Here is a 20,544-nt window from a genome sequence, read left to right as displayed (position 1 = left end):
AACATGCCCTTTCTAATTGAAATGACAAAACACAGGAGAATTTACTCCAAAGAAAATCCAGTGTGTGATGTTGTGTCTTCTTTTTCACTGTTGGTTTTCCCATACTGGAGCATACTGGTGCCAATGGAAAGCCCCTGTTTGTATCCACTTTATCATGTTCTCCTATTTTCACCCATTCTCTGCATAGTTTTTTCACTTTATCCATCTATGAAACATGTGTCAGTGGGGTATTATGGGCCCCTTCTGTTATGGCTTAGAGATTAGTTGGAGAAGGGAGTTGTTTAGCTTGAAATTGTGCCTTTTGCCTTTTCAAGGTGGCTGGTGGTCTCCATTTGAGGATTGTGAAATGCCATTTTAGAAAAAGTAGCTGTCAGACATCTGGAAATACAGTTTGCTATTTGAGAGCTCAGAACAGCATCAAAGCCAGGATCTCTCTTCTCCTTGGACAATGATCCTTGTCTTGTGGCGAGGGACAGGAAATTGGTTTCATTGTGATTCACTATATAGCTTATTTAAAATAATTTAATGTACAGAGGCAGAGAGCACATGCACTTAAAAGTGACACTTATCCCAAAATAGATAATATTTCCCATCTTGTATGATTATTTTGAAGGTTAAATAATCAGTGTAAAATACCTGGCATGGTCCCTGAGTTAGTGTTCAGTGTGTTGAATTAACACATGAATGCATGGGGGTGATTGGGTGACAGCAGGACTGGTTTTGTGGTTATGTGAAAATAATGTGCTCCTGAGAAGAAAAGGCTTTGCCCGTTTTTTCCTTTAGTACTCTCCTTTGGAGACATTGCATGATTTTATCATAGAAAGTAGGCCATATACCACCCCCCACACACACATATTTCATGTTATGGTAAATATCAGATACATTGTGATACTACCCATAATAATTTGACATGAATTTGGCTGTTATGGAGGAAAATCATGCCTCTCTTCCCAAATATAACAGTGTCATAAAATGACTCTGATACAAAACGTTTCTCAGGTCCTGACTGTAGACAGTGTGCATATTGGAAGACACTCAAGTATTTTACCATAAGGCTGTTCGGTTTGTTAGACCTACTGTTTTGTGTTGAATTTAAGCAGCTTAGTTGTTAAAAGTGTCACTTGGATTCAAATTCAAGACAGGTTTTCCTTTAAGGCTAGAGTCAGAACACAAAACTCTAGAAACATTATCAGAGGTATATATTTGTGTATTGTGAGACCTTCTTAGGACTCTCTTAATCAGATTTATTTAAGAGACTGGCAGTGATTCATGGTGAACTGTAGAAATCTTCTTTGTGTCTTGGTTTCGGTGCGTTCCTCTTTGCAGACACTTGTATCTGGGGGCAGCCTCTCAATGTCTTAGTGTGGCTCGAAAGCCCTCCTCCTTTCCAGCCTGTTCTTGTGCCTCTCGCCATCTTGCCACATTGGTCTTTTTAAAGCCCCTCGAAAATGTTCCCTTCTTTTCTACCTCATAGCCATAACAGTTGATGTTTCTTCTTTCTAAAATGTCCTATATCAACCTTTCCATCTGGGTAATTCTTACTTAAAATACTACTTCCTTAGAGAAGCTGTTCAGATCCTCTAGACTATGTTAAATGCCCTTATTGGATGGTCTCTTCACATTCTGTATTTTTCTTTCTCAGCATTTACCTTAACCATAATTTATAGTTACTGTCTAAGCATTTATTTAATATGTTTCTCTTTCTAGCTCCATTAAAGCAGGGATTATTTCTGAGTTGCTTGTTTTTAGCAAAGTGTTTAGTTAATAGTAAGCATTTAATAAAGATTTGTCATCAAACAAATTCATCAGTGCTGGAAATGTGCAAAGGCTGGTTCATCATACATCCATCTGTACTTTTAATAATAACATTGGAGTGAGAGCTAGTGCTCAGTAGTTATGTGATCTTGGCCATGCTACTTCTGTTCTCCAGACTTCAGCTCATCAGTAGGATGAGGAGGTCAGACTAGACCAAATGATCTGCTAAGGCCCTTTCAATTCTAGGTGCTAAGTATGTCAATGGTCCGCTTACCAAAATTTTAATGCTGACTACTTTATTAAAACTGAACTCATAAAGTAGGTGGAATAGTTTTAGCCATAAAGTAGTGAAAGCATTTCTGAAAGTGCCCCTATAAAAAAGTGAGTGATTTTATAATTTTGAAAAATATTTAGCTATGCTCATTTTGACATGTATGCACTGCATTTATTTGATATATCTTGGATAAATAATTCAATATCCCAAACAATCACTGAACATTTTTTTAAAAATGCAACAATCTGTATTTACAAAAACAGTCTTCACCAAAGTTTAAATGTTTCTAGGAATTTGGCTAAGTCTGTTAGAACCTTTAGTTCATTGTTGATTTTTTTTAAACCTTAACTATGTTTGAAATGAATATTTATTATCATCATCATTATGACTATGAACTATGATCTGAGAATCCTCCATGTTGTAAACTCTTATATGATAGTCAGAGTTTAACTTTTTAAAAATGATTTTATTTATTTATTTTTATAGAGAGGAAAGGGGAGGGAGAGAAGCATCCATGTACCAGAGAAACATAAATCAGTTGCCTCTCACATGCCCCCAACCGGGGACCTGGCCTGTAACCTAGGCATGTGCCCTGACCGGGATTCAAACTGGTGACCTTCCACTTTGCAGGACAATACCCAACCCACTGAGCTGCACCAGTCAGGGCTCACCTTTTTTTTTTTTTAAACCATTGGTCTGTAGAGGAGTTTTCTAACTAAAACTATTTTAGTTACAAATAGTTTTGAATAACTAATATTTTATCTTCTTTCAAAAAAGGATACAGCAGCATTTAGAGAAACTTTAAATTTATAAGTAACTGGACTGAAGAGAAAAATTGGTACTACTTTGTAGTTACGGCTTAAGCAGTATCATTTGTATTAGACAAGTTTGACCAGTCAGGGAAGCTGGCAGTTACTGAGCAGATGTCTAGTCAACAACATCTTAACAAACAACTTCAAATGATCAGGTTTTGTGAAATGATATAATTTAATTTGTACTGAATTTATTTTTTTAAAAAACTCAACATCATAAAATTATTCATTACACAAATAGTAAGTAGAATCCTATACCACTTCTGTTGCCTCATTTAAACAGAGAGAGTAATTCTCCTTCCTAACATCCAGTGACTTTTACATACTGTATGTTAATTCATAAAATATCGACTGGTTATCTTTTATTTGTAAGGCATTATCCTTGAAGCTAGGCACTATTCTTGATGTTAGGCATTCAAAGCTAATTAGGTTGATCAGGGCTTCAATAAGTTTACAGTGCATCAAAGATGATAAGACATGTGCATAACTAAACACAAGGTTAAAAAATGTGAAAAGCACCATAAGGAAGGTGCCAGACACGTGTTAAGGGTCTGGACCTTACATCTCCAGAGCCATATGCTTGTTCCAAGACTTTGAATCCTGGTTAGTGACTAACATAGACACTTGCATATAAAGCATATTCAGTTGATGTTAGGTTAGAAGGTGAGCTATGAAATTGTTTTCTAAACCTGTATCTATTTAACAAGTGGGATTCTTTTTATCCAAGTCAAACTTAAAGTCTTCAGTCTGAAAAGCATGATACTTATATCTAAAATAATATAGTTTGTTAGACAGAATGTAAAAATTTAACTTTCATGAGTGCCTCTGTCTTTACATTTTCTGGTTTTTACTTCAAGTCTCTTTCTACTAAATTTTACCTGGTAGCCTGCTGTTCTGTTTACCCATATCTCTGAGTTATATGGAATATGACCACACTTCTTTGCGCCTCTAATGTATAAGTAATCACAATTCTCAAGGAACTCCTAGGTGTCACAACTCTGAGGACTCTCAGAATTCATGGCGTCTTGCTTCTTTTAGGTACAACTCACTACACAGAGGTATAAACTGATTATCAAAGCTTTAGAGGCCACAATGAACACTACTCTATTTCTAAAAAGCAATTGATCTGAAGGATTTCTGAATTTAGTTAGCTTTTCAAAAAATGGATTTATTTCCAAAGACTTGTTTCTTTCTGTTTTTTTTTCACTAGCTTATGTTTCTTGAAGGATTTGAGATTGAGTAAAATTGCCTTTCTTCTGATCTTGTGAATTATTGAGGTAAAATGAAGGCATAAATGATGTTGAAGATCTCTTGCCTCCCTAAGCTCCCATGACTCTTTGATACTCCACAGTAGGGCATACTGGTCACGACACCAGCTATACAGCCAATGCTTTTTCAATTCTCTACCATCTCTACTCTTCGTAGAACTTTTCTTCACTGGCTTACCTGAAGCAGAAAATTTTCAGGAGCTTCACTTGCCCCTCTTTTGAAGACACCTGGCTGAATTTCAAAGGAAAAGGGTACAACATAGTAAAAAGGAAACAAAAAAAGGCAGGCCCTTTACCCCCCTAAGTTTAAGCAGTCTGACTGACTCTTTCTTGTGAACTTTTCTTGCCACTGAGTCATTGCACACACAGAATTATGGAACTTTAATTTCTTTAGAGGCTTGTTATATTAGAAAAATTGTTCCAAAGAAAGCAACAATCATGACATAAGCACATCTGGCTCTTGCAAATTATTCTTTATTAAGCTTTCATTTAATTACATGTGCTGAAAGGTCTGTTTTTGATTACTGTAATTTTTTTTATTTGTCCATCTGAATGATAGTAATGCTGGAAATTACATACAAACCACCTGTTTTTCTCTCCCCTACTAATGTGGTAAAGTTTGAGCTATTTTCTCTGTGGCTGATGAAACTAGGAAGCCTTCTATTCATTATGATAGAAATATGACTATCGAGGTAATGGCTTAGTCTTGATGATAAGAAGGAAAGAAAATATTTGAATGAAGTTTTCATGAATTAAGTGGTGTTAAAATTGAGGCATATGAGTTCTCTTTATGGTCAACCAGCAGATCTATATGTTCACGTATCACCAGTTTCACCCCAAAAAGCTAATAAATCTCTTGTGCTACAAGAAAGAAGCCTGATTTTTATTCTATTTTATTTTTTCACAAATCTGGCTGTGTTCTCTTGAGGACTATGCACTGCCTAGAACTAAGGCCCTGAGTACACAGCAACTCCCGTTGGGGTCAGGGGTCTGGAGGGCAGCACTGGCACCAAGCAGAAGGGTCAGCAGTCCTGCAGAAGCTTGGTCAGTACTGAACAGGAACAACATTCTTGTAGGAATCCCTAGCAAAGTCCAGATTAGTTTCTTAGTTCATGAATATTAAAATTACATGAATGGGCATACCAACTTTTAAAAAACTTTTAATAAATATTTTGGGTACTGGAAAGAATCTTTGAGACCATTTAGTCAAATTCCTTTTTTGTACAATTGAAGAAACTGAGTTCTAGAGCGATTGAGTCCTTTGTTTAGGGCTATATACTTTTGCTAGAAGGACCAGGAACAGAACAGTGATTCCCCTACCAGTACTCATTTTTTCTGTTACATTATTTGGTCTCTCTTATTTCCCTCTGTAATAAAGTGGTGAAAGAAAAATTGCAAAGCTGTCAGAGAAATAGCTCTCTAACAATACGGTAAGTTTTTTTTGAAATGCCATTTCAGCTGCATTTAAAGAGATAATGTTTGTCTTCCCTGTTTTGCAGCAGCTCTATGCCGCTCAGCTGGCCAGCATGCAGGTGTCACCTGGAGCAAAGATACCATCAACTCCACAGCCACCAAACACAGCAGGGGCAGTCTCACCTACCGGGATAAAAAATGAAAAGAGAGGGACCAGCCCTGTAACTCAAGTTAAGGTACTTGCTTTGCAGAGTTGTGGAAACAGTTTGGAAAATAGCTTCACAAGAAAGGTAGTGAACCAGGCTGTGTCGGGAGTAAATGGCAGGAAGCATAGCAACATAAAAGATCCCCCAAATGCTCCTCTTTATGGTAAATTTCATGATTGAGCACTGAGAAACAGGTGTTTCCCTTTTGATAACAATAGTGCCATATTGTGAAATCTTTACCTAAATCTGCAAACTCACTTCTCAAGAGTTTTTCCCCTTTGGATTCTAGCTTTTATTTTTTAATGTTCATTGGCATGAATGGCCATGGTTTTATTACCAGTGTTTGTCATAGACTTGTGACATTTCTCTCTAAGTTTCTTAAACAGGTGGGGAGCCAACTTACACTACCAGAGAAGGAAGATCTCAAAAGATTAGATTTTAAAAAGGGAACAACAACAAAAAAAGCCTAATGCTGGACGTTATGTGGTTTGTTGATAAAGGTCTCCCATATAAAAATAGTTCTAAATGTGGGCTCTGAGGAATGAGTGGTATCATGCATAGATGCCATATAGGTTGTGATAAGATAAACAGGCTCCCCCAAGTTATGGCTAGGACATGAGAGATACCTTTCCTCACTGATTTTCAGTGCCTTAGAGTGGGGCAGCCAGGAGGTACTTGGCGATGAAGGGAAATTGATGATCCATTTCAACTTTGTGCTGCAGCTGGTACCTACAGGTGGTACTGGTTGGTTTTTATGATTGCCTTCCTTTCCTATATTGAATTAACAAATTCAAACGGTTTAGAAAATAATTGTTTTATATAATTGACATCTTCTTAGAGGGGTGTGCTAAGCACGGATGTATTACTATAGAGTGCCCAAAGTACTGCATTGGAAAAAAGTTTGCAATTCTTAAAGTATCTTAGATATCTCTAAAATAGCTTTAGATACTTTCCATGTGAAAATACTTTTGCATGGAAAATATCTAAAGATCAACAAAAACCATTGAATGCTACAAACTCACTGAAATAATTTTATTTTCTAATATTTTCAGATAGAAATTTTGAAATTTCAGAAAGGCCTTTAAAAATATGAATCCCAAATACCAAAGATAAGAAAAGTAAACATCAATAAGGACAATTCCTCCTGTGCCCCAAAGGCTTTCAGATTCTCCAAACAAGTAGATGGACATTTCTGCTTTGTTGTTAGAAATGCTGAGATATGACCATGTACTGTTCACATTTGCTAAGAAAGCATGATTATGGTAACAAACTTTTTTGTGTTCCAAGAGTTTCTATTAGTGAATAAGAGTCAGGACATTACAACTCAGACTGAAACACTTTGTTTAATTGTTGTTGAGCATGAGCATGTCAAACATCAGTGACTTGAGGCATTGAGTATTAGATATTTTAACATGAAAAAGTCATTTTGTAAGGGAGTTGGCCAAGTGGAACCACACCAAACCAAGTCTTTACTGGATGAGTAAAATGTTCCCTGGTTAAATTTAAGTTTATATCTGCTTTTACCATTCCAGCTTTGTGGGCCAGCTGAATTTTATTACTCACTTGACCACATGCAAATTCTTAGGGCGTTCTCTATATAATTTGACCTGACTATATTTTATGTTAATAACAAAGGAAGCATTTTTTATATGTACTAGATTGTTTATTGTATGGGTAAAAATATATAGACAAAGACAGAAAACAAATGTTTTAAATTTTAAAAATAGCTCCTATCTATTATTGAAGAAGTTCTGAGAACAGTCTTATAATTTTCTAATTGAAAGAAATATGGTCACTAAAATATCTCATGTTTCTGTCTGTAGTCATTGCTTTCCCTGTGTATATAACATGTCCACATCACAAAGGGCATAGTTTGCTGAAGGTAACAAAAATAAACACAATTTTTTTTATGTGCCTCCTTTCACCCAGAATTTTTATTTGCTATAATTGTCAACGTCAGAAGGCAGAATGTTTCTGTTCAAATATCAGTTCTACCATATTTATCCTCCATATCATGTTGGGAAACTTAACTTTTTTCAGCCTTAATTTTCTCCTCTCTAAAATGAAAGTCAATATTATTATGGGTCTTAAATGAGATAATGCACCCTCTAGCATATAGTGAGTATTCCATAAATGTTAGTTAGCATAGTGATTATGATGATGATAATCTGACTCATAAAGAGGATGGTGGTGGTGGTAGTAGGGTTTGGGACTGAAGTAGTTAGTTGGATACCAGGAGAGATCTGAACAATCTACCTAGAGGGTTACTGTCTTCCACCATGATGGAGGAACAAGGACCAGATTTACTCTGCCAGCTTAAACAACTAAAACTCAGGACAAAATGTATAAAACAATGGTTTTCAGACATTTACAATAGGAGTAGAGGACAGTACTCCCTGACTAAAGAGAAACAAATGAGGTGGGCACTACAGTTGTTTCAGCTCACTATCTAGAGGGAATTTCTAGGCAATAGTGCAGGGAGGGGTACACATGGAGTTTGGCAGCCTCCCTGAAAAAAGATAGAGCTAAGAGTTTAGGGAAGCTAAGGTAGATGGAGTAAGTGGGGTAGAGTGCCAGAGAGGACAGAGCTGCACCCAGAGAGATTACTTTGAAGATCTACAGAAGTTTCCCCAAATTTAGCTGAGTATTGATTAGCATATGTATGTGAGGAAACTATCTAGTATCAGGGAAAAATATAGGAATAGCAAGCAAAACTTCCCTACAGGTGAAGATTCACAAAGGACTGAGAATTGTTTGTATTCCCACTAGCCAGAGTAGAAAGTTCTCCTGATATATGGCTCAGCAAGTAGAATCCCCAGAGGGCTGTGACCTCAGTAGTAGAGCTAAATTATCCCTAGGTTAAGAGCAGCTCTGGACCTGCTTAAGCAAGCTTAAAAGTATGTCTAGAAAGGAGCAAATTGTTTGTGTCTCCAAAAAGGTTTACAGGTATTTAAAGGAATACACAAACTCCAATGCCCAGCAATGTAAAGTTCACAATATGTAGCATCCATTCAGTAATTATCAGCCTTTCATATAATCTAGAAAATTTGAGCAATAATGAGGAGAAAACAATCTAGAGAAACAAACTCCAAAATGACACAGATGATAGAATTAGTAGATAAGCCAGTAAAAACAGCTATTATAAGAGACTTACAATAGGCAAATCTGCTCCCTAAAAAATGCCCATAGAATTTCCGTCTGGCCAGGGCAGGCTGTGAGGACCAGTAGCAGGTCTGCCACAGCAGAAAGGGATTTCCATGATTTGGAATCAATAGGTGCTTCCAACCCCAGTGAGATTGTTTATGGAACTGGAAATTATTAAATTATAAAAATAAATAAGTTGGAATATATTCAAAGCTGAATGAAACCAGATGTTATAAACTCCATATGTTTAAGAAGGTAGAGAAAAACATAAGAACTACAAGTGAAGACATGGAAGACCTAAATTGAATGTCTGGAGATGAAAAATTCAGTGCTTGAAATGAAACTGGATTAGTACTCAATTGAGGTTAACGACAAATTAGACATTACAGAAGAGTAGGGATTTTGACCGCATAACAATGAAACTGTCCGAGATGGCCTAATACATGCAACTGAAACCCTGGGAGAATAATGAAGCAACAGAAAACTATTTGAAGAAGTAATACCTGGAAGTTTTCCAAATTTGAAGAAAACTCTGAACTCATATCTGAGAAGCTCAGTGAACCCCAAAATAAAGAAACATGGAGAAGACTAACTAGATATGTAGCATATTAATCACTATAATTTAAATTTAAATAAAGGAACTAACTAGTCTAAATATCCTTTGAGTTCAGAGCAAAAGGAAGTAAGTTGTAATTAAGCATATTGGATAATTTTGACATTCATAATACATATAACTGTATTAACTAAGAACCTATCTGATGTCTAGATGTAAATAAAAGAACATTGCAACATAGATATATGTGCCCCGTTACCCATTACCTACCATGACAAAAACAAAGCAAAACAAAAACAGAGAACTGTAGGGCATCACTACATTCTCAAATGCCTTATTCTCCTGGATAGCATACTAGTAAAGGACCCTGGGCATTGGAGTCCGATAAATTAGAATTCGAATTTCACCCCTCCAAGTATAGCTTTGGGTAATGATTTTCTCACTCTGACCCATCTTCCTTAGCAAGTTTAGAACACTACTGTCCACCTTCGTAGATTTATTGATAGTGAAATGAACTAATATGTATGAAAATGTTTAGCACAGTGCTTGGTACATAATGGCTCCTCTGTTGAATGTCATATATTTTTTTCTAGTTCTCCTTCCTGAGTAGTAGTTTCTGGCATCTGTTTTTATTTCCTCTTAAACAATGACCACTAACGCTGGAAGAGACTCTAGAGATCAGCTAGAATTAGACCCCTTTTTTCCCTACAGATGAAGAATGGAGCCCCAGAGAGGTCACAGGTATGCCAAAGGGACGAATGTTCTATTTCCAAGCTCTACTGTGTTTTAAACAGTAACATTCAAAGCAAGTTCTCTGTGCCTCCTCAGAAGCAAAACAGGAATTAACATTTGCTGACAATTTTATTTTAGAACACAATAATGCAGATCTTAAAACTGAACATTTAAATGAATATGCTCATATTGCAAATAAATTTCTAGCGTGATGGAAGGGTTGTTACGGGTGTTTGATGGCAGGATAAATGAGACCAAATAGAGGCAAGGAGCTTAGCTTTCAAGCCTCTGGTTAAACTAGAGTTACAAGCAGGATATTTGAACACTGTGCTCAGCGAAGGACGGGCATCTTAAAATAGACATTCTGTAAATATATGGAGCGAAGATATAAAGAGACATCACTTTAGACATGAGAAATAAATTGCATATAGCATGGTATGTAAAACATAATTATAATGTGTGCTAGCTCTTTGCAAAAATTAATTTTAAACATGGGTAGAGACCAGAACATAGACCACGAAGAGTGCCCACACCCAGAAAGCCACACAGAAGCCAGGCTGTGGCATGCGGCTCCCTGGGCAGAGGGCCAGGGAGTCAGAAGAAGGCCTTCCGTGTTTCCATTTTTAAAGTCCTTGCAATTGTTTGATTTAAAATATATATTAAAAAATTAGCTGCAGAGCCTATTTATAGTTCCAAGAACTTTTTAGAGAGAATAACACAAAAGCACTACAGAGCTGCTGAAATTTTAAATAATTCTTTGTAAATGCCCTAGGTTAATTTAGATCCCTGAAAACACATTAGGAAATTAAGCTGTAATGTGAGCTAATTCAGATTTTAATTTGGCAAAAAAGAATGATCCAACTACACAGTTAATGTAAATAGAAGCATAACACAGGGAAATTAATGAGGTTTCCTTCTGATGAATCTTCAAGGAGGTAGATAATTAGCTTCTTTTGTTATGATTGTAGGAGAATGTGGCATTGTCTCTGAGGTGTAAAATAACTGTGGCTTACTAAGTGATAATGTGCTTCATTTGTCTTTTTTTAAAATAATTATTTATGTTAAACTCTTGTAGGATGAAGCAGCAGCACAGCCGCTGAATCTCTCATCCCGACCCAAGACAGCCGAGCCTGTAAAGTCCCCAACCTCGCCCACCCAGAGCCTCTTTCCAGCCAGCAAAACCAGCCCTGTCAACCTACCCAACAAGAGCAGCATCCCCAGCCCCATTGGAGGAAGCTTGGGAAGGGGATCCTCTTTAGGTAAATGGAAAGGTCAACACCAGGAAGAGACTTATGAATTAGGTAAAAGAAAGCAAACCTGTTGAGTGGTGACTGATCCTTATTTCCCAAATGTTCCTTAGTCCAAGGGGAAAAAAATGTAAATCTGTTCTACTGAAGCATAACCCAGTTTGGTGTCTTTGGGGTGATTAGAACTTTTAGAAAAGGCCATAGTATAAATTTTGCTGGGATGGGTTCTTTATATGATGATGGGTAAGATCTGGCAGATCAGAGACTTACACATTTCTCTTTGGTCGGTGCTTTGCTGCTAAAGTGACTCTGGGCAGGAAGAGTGACCATGAGCCCTCCAAAGGCCTAAAGGGACCCTGGCCTCAAGCTGCCTACCGAAAGTTCAACATTCCTTTGAAATTTTATATTTTCTTTTTAAGATGTATATGAATTTTACATCTAATCTACTAGTCTTCATTATGACAAATATAAGTGACACATTTCAGTGACATAACATGAAGTAAAATTGAAATCTAATAAGATGTTCCATGATGATCCTCTGGCTTCGTCGACTCGCTGACATACTGCCAGGTATCTCTAGGAATAGTCGCACAGCCAGGGTGAGAAGTGTAGCGGAAGAAGCATGGATTTTGGCATCAGACAGACTTGGACTAGGAGCCTTTACTTACTAGCTATATAATCCTGGGAAAGTTATTTAATCTTTCAAAATTCAGTTTCCTAATCTTCAAAAGGGGAATATTATTTCCTAGCTCCTAAGTTGTTATGAGAATTAAAAGAGGACAATGCACATAAAGTGCCTAACATGTCGCCTGGCACCCCAAAGGCATGAGGTTTAGAAAGGCAGCGCTGAATGAATACGACACATTTCCCTACGCACGTGCACTGGAGCAGTCAGTGTGAGAGCACTTGTCAGTAGCTTCGTCACTTCATTGTTACTGTGCTCTTTAAGTCTCTTAATTTTTAAATGAAAACACAGAAATTCAAAGGGATTAGGGACTAGAACTAGCATTTCTTCACTATGTTCCCTTCCTTGTGTTACTGAGCCTTGCAGCCTGAAATGCTTATAATAATTAAATAATGGGTAAATGTCGTTTTCAGTTTAACATTTTTGCCTCTCTTATCTCATTTGATTTTTTCACAATATTCCTGAGTTAGGTGATGCAGTATTATTACCCTTATTGTATGTAAATTGTGGTTCCTACAGGGAAGATGACTTGCCCATAGCTATGTAGCTATGTAGTCAGCAGAGCTCAGACTAGAATCCAGGTCCTTTCACACGTAACTCAGTGCTGTTTTTGTGAACTCACAGTTGGAATATTTGCTGAACTGTTCTGAGTCTAAATGTGCCTTTTGATGAGGAGAGGTAAATCTTCTTCACTGCCATTTGCACATTAAAAACCACACAGTAGCCTATTCTCATTTTGAGTCAGGATGCCTCTTTTGGGGGCCCGGAGATTTCCAGCCCACATCAGTGGTTTTGCAGTGGACGAGAGAAATGAATGAGTTCTAGTGTATGAATGTGATCCCTGGATTGTTGGACATGGTGAGATGAGGAAAACACCCACCCAAGTAAATAATAGACCTGATCTTGAAACGGCCCTCCTACAATCCACTTCTGAATTTTGTTGGGAAAGCATTTGTTTGCTTTACTGAGCATTGTGAGTGACAAAGATGACTATGTCACTAGCCCTGCTCTTAGGAAGTTTATACTTCAGCAGAGCATATGTCTTAGGTCATGAGCTAGCAGTGGACTGAAATCATAGCTTTGTGCTCCAGACAATATAGATTTTTTTTTGTATCAAGAAAGCTCCAGAGCAAAAGACACAGATTTCTATATCCTAAAAACTGACTGGCTTTAAAAACTTTTTCATAGATAGCTTTGGGAGCATTTTCTAAACTCAAAGACACATGCACATGCGTGTGCATGCACACACAGACACATGCCATGAAATGCTCACACAGGAGACAAACAAGTGGATCATGTGAAACTTTACCACAGCAGCTGAAATCTACCAGTCAGCAAGCAATTGTCCTCTTTTTCTCTAAAACTGGAAAAGCTTACCTAAAGTATTGATTTTAACTTACAGTATAAAGCAAGATATGAAGGAAGATTAGTCAGTTTAATTTTGAGTTTTTTCCCACTGCGTTGCATGGAACATAATGAGAGTAAATATTTATTGTCACTTTATTTGAAGCGCTGTACTTATGTGAAACTCATTCCCACTCCTAGTCTCGCTACCATGAAGACAGGAAGCTGAGAGCAGTGGGTGTGCGGGCTGGGGGCAGGGAATGGTTGTCATTCTCCTGGTAAATAACTGAGGCAGCATGATGAGTAGAATGCTTCATTAACCAGCCAGTGAGCGGGGAACGGAGAGTGTGGTGTATTCCTTCCTGCCTCCTCTCTCCTGCAGTGGACGTATGAACACACAGATACACATGTCATTGACGCACACATGTAGCTTTGCTAGGCCAGAAACAGCTTTCCTGAATTAGCACGCTAAATATAATGAGCAGCCTGAGCAGATATCTCCGTCCCTCTCCCACCCCTTCTTCCCCATCACTGTCCCACTGAGTGTCACATGTATCCAGAACAGATAAATATATACATATCATTGGAATCTAGGAACCTTCATCTGTGACAAGCCCAGATAAACTGAAGTGCTAGGGTATCCACCAGGAGCTAATAAAACAAAACAAAACACCAAAAACAACAACAACAGAAAAACAGCACAGCTTTGTTGCCCTGGCTTTCTGTGCTCTATGCGCAGCATTGTGATTTTCTGACTAGCAAACGTGCCCCTTCCTTGTTTGGGGAATGCAGCATTCTACAGGGAAGTAGAGAGCAGCAGTGTTTTTTTAAAGATTCTCATTGCACAAACCTCTGATAATGCATCCTGTGTATGCAGATATCCTGTCCAGTCTCAACTCCCCTGCCCTATTTGGGGATCAGGACACAGTGATGAAAGCCATTCAGGAGGCTCGGAAGATGCGAGAACAGATCCAGCGGGAGCAGCAGCAGCAACAGCCGCATGGTGTTGATGGGAAACTGTCCTCCATGAATAATATGGGGCTGAACAACTGCAGGAATGAGAAGGTAAAACTCGCTCGTCTCCTTCACTGGCTCTGCTAGACCCGTTGGCTCATTCTCACCTGGCTTCTCCCAGGCTCTCAAGCATCAGCCTGCAGACAAAGACGTGTGTTCTAGCTTGAGGGCTGTGTTGTGTCACATTCAGGAATTACTGCTAGTGAACTAACCTGCCTTTTCCCACTTACCTGGGATGCTCCCAGGCGCCCAACCAGGCACCCAACCAGGCACCCGACCTACCTGCCTGTTGGTGCCTTCCCGGCCCATTCCAGATGATATAGAAATATAATAAAGGGGATACGTGAGGTTATTAGAATAAGAATAAAAGAATATTTAAAAAGGAGCTAATAAATTACTATGACTCACGATTGAATTTATTACTAAGCTTCCTATCAGTCAGAGCAAAAAATATAAAACAAAGTAGCTTACAAAATGCATTCATTGACTTTATTTTTTCTTGGTTCAACAAATATTTATCAAGTGCTTATTCTATAATAGATACTGTTTTAGGCACTGGAGATAAAACAGTAAACAAATCAGATAAAAATCCCTGCTCTCATAGAGCTGACATTCTAATAGGGGAACAAAGGTGACAAAAAAAAATGTTAGATACATAATGTAGTATCAGTGGTATGAAGAGGTGAATAAATGCCATGAGAAAAACTGAAGCAAGCTCAGGAAATAGGGAGTCTGGGTTTGCTCTTTGAGACAGGGTGGTAAGGACCCTCTGAGAAAGCGACACTGAGTAGAGGTATGAACAGAGTCATAGTGCAGGCGGGCCCGGCGAAGGGTGGGAGGAAGAACATCCGCAGTGGGAACATCACGCGCAGAGGCCCTTGCAGAGTAGAGGCCAGTGTGGCAGGTGCAGCATAAGAGGAGGGAAAGCATGGGACAGAGCGTGTTAGACCTTGCTGGCCCTGAAAAGGCTTTGCACTTTACTCTGTGATAGGAACCCTTGCGCAGGTTTTGTCCAGAGCATTGACAGGATATGATTTACCTGTAAAAAGATTATTCTAACGTGTGGGAATGGACTATAGGAAGTTAAGACTGGAAACAGGGAGACCAGTTGAGAGGCTTTCGTAGTGCACTGGGGAAAAAATTCTGATGGTCTGATGAATGAACGGTCTTTACCATCATCCCTTGGCTTGTCGCGTCACTCCAATTTCTGCATCCCTCTTCATTCACATGGCTGTCTTCTGTGTCCCCAAATCTCCAAATCTCCCTCTTCTTAGAAGGACATTAGTCATTGGATTTGGGGTTCCCCCCTAATCCAGAATGACCTTATTTTAACTTGATTATATCTGCAAAGATGCTATTTCCCAAAAAAAGGCCCCATTTTCAGATACCAAGGGTTGGAATTTGAATATACCTATTTGAGAACACAAGTCAACCAATTAGTGGGATACAGAGCCATTGCTCATGTTGAATCAACCTCTCGTAGTTATCTATACTTTCTAGCCATACCAGGAGATGGGGGGAACTGGGAACTGGAAAGGGGTGTGAGGGGATGGGCATATGATGGAACTCTCAAGCATATCTGCAACCAAAGTTCTCACCCAGATTATGAAGCTTAGCTCTGGAAGTGTTGACTTCCCATAGCTTAATAAAAAATTAAACTTTTAAGTTCTCTCTGCACTGAGTTTCTGATGTTAACATTAAATATGTGTGTGTGCATGTGTGTGGTATGTGTGTGTATACTATTTAAAATTAATCATTATTGGATACTCTGACTTGATTGATCCCTCCTCACAGAACTTTCAGATCAGATAGGAGAAAGGCTATCCAGGGAAACGGTGAGTCTAAGACGCCTATTAAGCCATAAGCATTTATATACTTGGGACTCGTCAGGCACATGCCAGGCCCTGGGATATGTTCAGTCAAGTGCCTTGTTCCCCATTAAGGACTCGGTCCTTGCCAGTGCACTCACAAGGCAGAGCCCTGCCTGAATAGATGGTCAGGACCACAAGAAAAGACAAGCCTTGTCCCCAAACCTCTCCTACCCCTCTGATGCTAGAGATAAACACAGAGTCATTCTTTTGATCTCAGATACTGCTTTCTGCTCAGTGAAAACACAATGAAATAACAACATACTTAATCTCAGTGTAAATAACTTTGTAAGATCCTTTTTAGGGACCTGGACAAGTAAAGAAGTTTTGGCATAAGGCTGCTGCATGGGACATCGGGTTAAAAACAAGAATGGGCATGCACACCTCAGGCCATTTCCTACTTTCCAATTTTGTCAAGGGTTAGTCCTGAAATTAGTTTGAGAAACACTCCAGTGATTTGTTTGAGTCTTTTTATTTATTTATTTTCAAGTGGGAGTAATATATGCTGACTGAAAATTCAGGCAATACAGAAAGGTATATGATAAAAAGCTAGTCACCCTCCTCACCCCATTAATTACTATTAATGATTGAAAATTTTTCTTTGAGTGGTAACAACCATTAGTGATTCAGAAATTTCCTTTGCATGTAAAGGAAGTACTAGTGAATTTAAAAATATTTACCCTCATGTGCAATAACAGTCACTGGGGTGTCACTTACCCACTGTGTGATGTTTGGCAAGTTGGTCAGCCTCTCTGAATCTCAGCTGCTTTATCTATAATGTGAGAGCAGTAATCTGGGTTGCAGTGACAAAAGCTTACGTGTATGTGAATATACCTAGCACAGCTCCTGATACAGTGTAGAAACTTTCTTATGTGTTTTATACCTTTTAAACTAAATCATGGGCGATCTTTAAATATGTGGAGCAAATATACTATTTTGTCACAGATATGAGATCCTCACACAACAATGGGAGGGTCAGCAGAAGGAAGCAATAGGGTTTTCAGATGGCATATTGGCCAACTCACATACTTAAATTGAATTCCTTTCCAATTGGGTTGATACACAAAGCTATGGAAACTTCAGATTTATTAGATTAGGTTGGGGTTCCTCGACCTTGGCACTATTGACATTTTTGGCCAGGGAATTCTTTGTCGTGGGGGTGCTGATTTGGCCTCCCTCTTTTCCTTAGATGCCAGCAGCACTCCCCACTTTTGTGACAACCAGAAGTGTCTTTGGACATGGTCAAATGTGCTCTATTGGGGGAGGGGGGACAAAATTACCCGTAGTGGAAAACCCTTGGGCTAAATAAAATATATTTAGAATGAATACATTTCAGAAACTTCATTCCACAAAAGAACCCAAATTATTTCATTTAAATAGCCACACCTATTGTTATAAAAAATAATTTGCCTCTGATTAAAGTCATCAATAAAATAGTTCTTTGAAAAATGCACGTAGAAATTTTTGTTGAGAATATTTTCATAGAGTTAAAATGGAGTATGTATAAATGCCATTTAGTGTTGAGGAGAACGAGAAGTAGGTTCAGCACTGCTGCTGCAACTCAGCCCTGTGGCACAGCTTCTTTGCTGTAGAGGCAGGCGCGGGGCAGCAGCATCCCTGTCTGCGTGCAAGAGCCCAGCAGTGAGCTGGCACTGGACACACCTTGCTTCCAGCAGTGAATCTCTCTGTCTGGCACGGTGACCCAAGATTGTTAAATTCATATCATCTAAGTTGACTGGAGTTGAAATTCAGTTAAACACTATTAACTTCAAACAGACGTTGATTTTAGGTATTTCTGACTGACTTTTCTTGATTCATTTTGGAGGAAGAAGTCAGAGGTTCTGAAATAATAACACCTTATTTCACACTGGCAGACAAGGAAAGAATGAGAGATTAGGTTAGATGGAAGATAATGATAGTGAATCTAAACTTGACCTAACACATATCACAAATATAACCGAGCCTCTGAAGGGAAGCAGCAAAGTGGTTTCAATAGAACTGGAAAACCCTGGCCTCCCAGTGACATGGAGTTGTCTCAGTAGGTGACTTTACTGGTGGAATGTGGAGCCCTGGAAAGCCCCTTATGTCCAGGGGTGTGTGCTCACAAGCTCCCCCTCATATACGTGATCTTGCTCACCAACAGTGTCACTCTTTAGAACATACATTTTGTGGTTTTGTAGGCTTTGTTTAGTTTCTAGAGTTGGTGTCTATTCTTGATTATTAGGTTAGTTGCAGCCAGAAGAATAAATTTAGAACAAAATTAAAGGACTCCTATGATGGTAGCTTTGGCTTTCTTATAATTGAAATATCCATGTTAATTGTATGAGGTTCCATAAGACACTACTTGTTATTTCGAGAATTAGATCTTCTGAGGTCAAAGAGGGTAAATATACAATGTGCAATAAGATTGATAATATGGATTGTGACAAATTTGGTTAACCGTCTTCAAAATTGTCTACTTTGGAATTCCCTTAGTTTTCCTAAATGTAAAGATCTATCAATTAGATTTATGAATTTATTCTTTTAACCTATAACCCAGTTTTTGAGATTTTTTCACAGTGTTGCTGCTATAAGACCTTTCAACTTATTAAGCATACCTGGTTCCTCTCTTATTTGGACATTCCTTACAAAAGGGGTGTGTCACAGATTGGAGAAACAGGGGATGAGATGGAGATTCGCAAGCAGGTTTATTGGGAGTTCCCTTTCTACTTGCCACCCATGGGAGGGAAAGGACAAAAGCAGGATTAGGCTGCAAGGCAGTCTCAACCAAGACCTCAGCCAGCCCCACAGGAAACTTGGAGGCTGCCATGGCCATTCAGAATTGCCCCAGGCTGGGTGGAGGAGGCGAACTTTTAGATAGGCACTTGTGTCGAACAGTTTTTGGGATAAGGGCTACTTTGGGAAAGGGACATGACCTTGAGTCAGGTGACTCTCCTCAGCTGGGTCAGTGCTAAGCAATTTCTGTGCAACTGAGGGAATAAATTTTTCAGTCCTAAAGGGGGAATCTGTGTAGTGCATCACAGTGTCTACTATGAAGTGTTTTTGTGACATTTGGTAACATTAGATATATATATAAAACATACTTTGTATGTACATATACAAATATGGGAGAACATTTAGTACATAGGCACAGGGATGCTTGTCTCTTTACAACACATACGGAATTGCATGTATGTTCATATGTATACATGTTTACCCATGGTACATTTCACTTTATTGGGTAAACCCCTATTTTGATGCTTTAAAATGAAAGATTGTTAACTTGATCAGCCAGAACGGCACCAATGGAGCTGTTCTGGTCGGCTGTGTCCCAAGATATTCAGAGTCTGTTAAATATACAGACTGTAGGGACAATAGACTGTAACAGCGCCTCAGGAGATGTTATGCTCCATCATTTCAACAGAGCTTCTGTGTGTGGATCATGAGTGCCTTGCCAGCAGAAGTGTGAGTTACAGCCCGAGTTTTAGCTCTCCACATGAAGAACACCAACCATCTCTGTCCCTTAGTACCATCACCATGAGATTATTTTATAGGGCAATTGTTTACCAGGTCTTGTTGTTTTGACATCTCTAAGGTAGAGAGTACTTTAGTAGTCAAAGCAATAGACTGTAATACACAGCAGAATTTTAAATAGGTGGCTTATACTAAAACTCTTAAAGGTAAGTTAGAAGAGAAGCAAGACAGGGTGGGCCTTCTTAGGGTTAAAGTGTGTTCTGTAACTTTTCTAATCTTCTTAATGTTTGAATGCTGACTTGGTGGTTGGTTAGAGCAATTTCCTTCATATGTCCTTCATTATGCAACTTGGGAATCTGGTTATTTTGCTCATTTTAATCATCTTGAGGAGCTGCTCATGAATAGACAGATTACACATCCATATACATGTAGCCTGAACTGCTGTCCCATCATCTTTGGAGAGTCTCTTAAGAAAAATGCTTGATCTCATTGGGGTCAAAGTGAACCACTGTAGACACTATTATCATACTCTGCCTGCCTCTGAAGTGTATTGGTGGGATTAAAACTGTACTGTGCAAGAATTGGGCAGGGCTTTACATTTGATCTGGTCCCATTGTTTCAAATCACTGATGGGAAAACAGACCTAGTGCACAAAAAGCACTTATCTGTGCTCTCATAGTGGATTCACAGCAGAGCAGGAATTAAACCTCAGCTTTTCTAATTCTTAGTAATATTTCTGTTTCTAGAATAACATCAGATTAATTTATTAATTTTCT

The 20,544-nt window shown here is 38.6% G+C and overlaps 1 protein-coding gene across 19 annotated transcripts in view; it reads left to right on the top strand.

Moving 5' to 3' along the window:
• Nucleotides 1-20,544, top strand: part of SOX6 (SRY-box transcription factor 6) — a 614,163-nt gene that overhangs the window by 523,191 nt on the left and 70,428 nt on the right. For 12 of the 19 annotated variants that reach the window (XM_036029075.1, XM_036029074.1, XM_036029077.1 and 9 more), the window contains 3 exons: nucleotides 5,609-5,758; nucleotides 11,233-11,458; nucleotides 14,311-14,498. In XM_036029075.1, coding sequence (XP_035884968.1) covers nucleotides 5,609-5,758; nucleotides 11,233-11,458; nucleotides 14,311-14,498 — 564 coding nt within the window. The remainder of the gene's footprint in view (nucleotides 1-5,608; nucleotides 5,759-11,232; nucleotides 11,459-14,310; nucleotides 14,499-20,544) is intronic. The other 7 variants (XM_036029087.1, XM_036029082.1, XM_028515158.2 and 4 more) reach the window with 1 other exon arrangement.

This window comes from Phyllostomus discolor, chromosome 6 (genome assembly GCF_004126475.2).
Source record: "Phyllostomus discolor isolate MPI-MPIP mPhyDis1 chromosome 6, mPhyDis1.pri.v3, whole genome shotgun sequence".
NCBI lineage: Eukaryota > Metazoa > Chordata > Mammalia > Chiroptera > Phyllostomidae > Phyllostomus > Phyllostomus discolor.
This window is presented reverse-complemented; position numbering and strand designations above follow the sequence as displayed.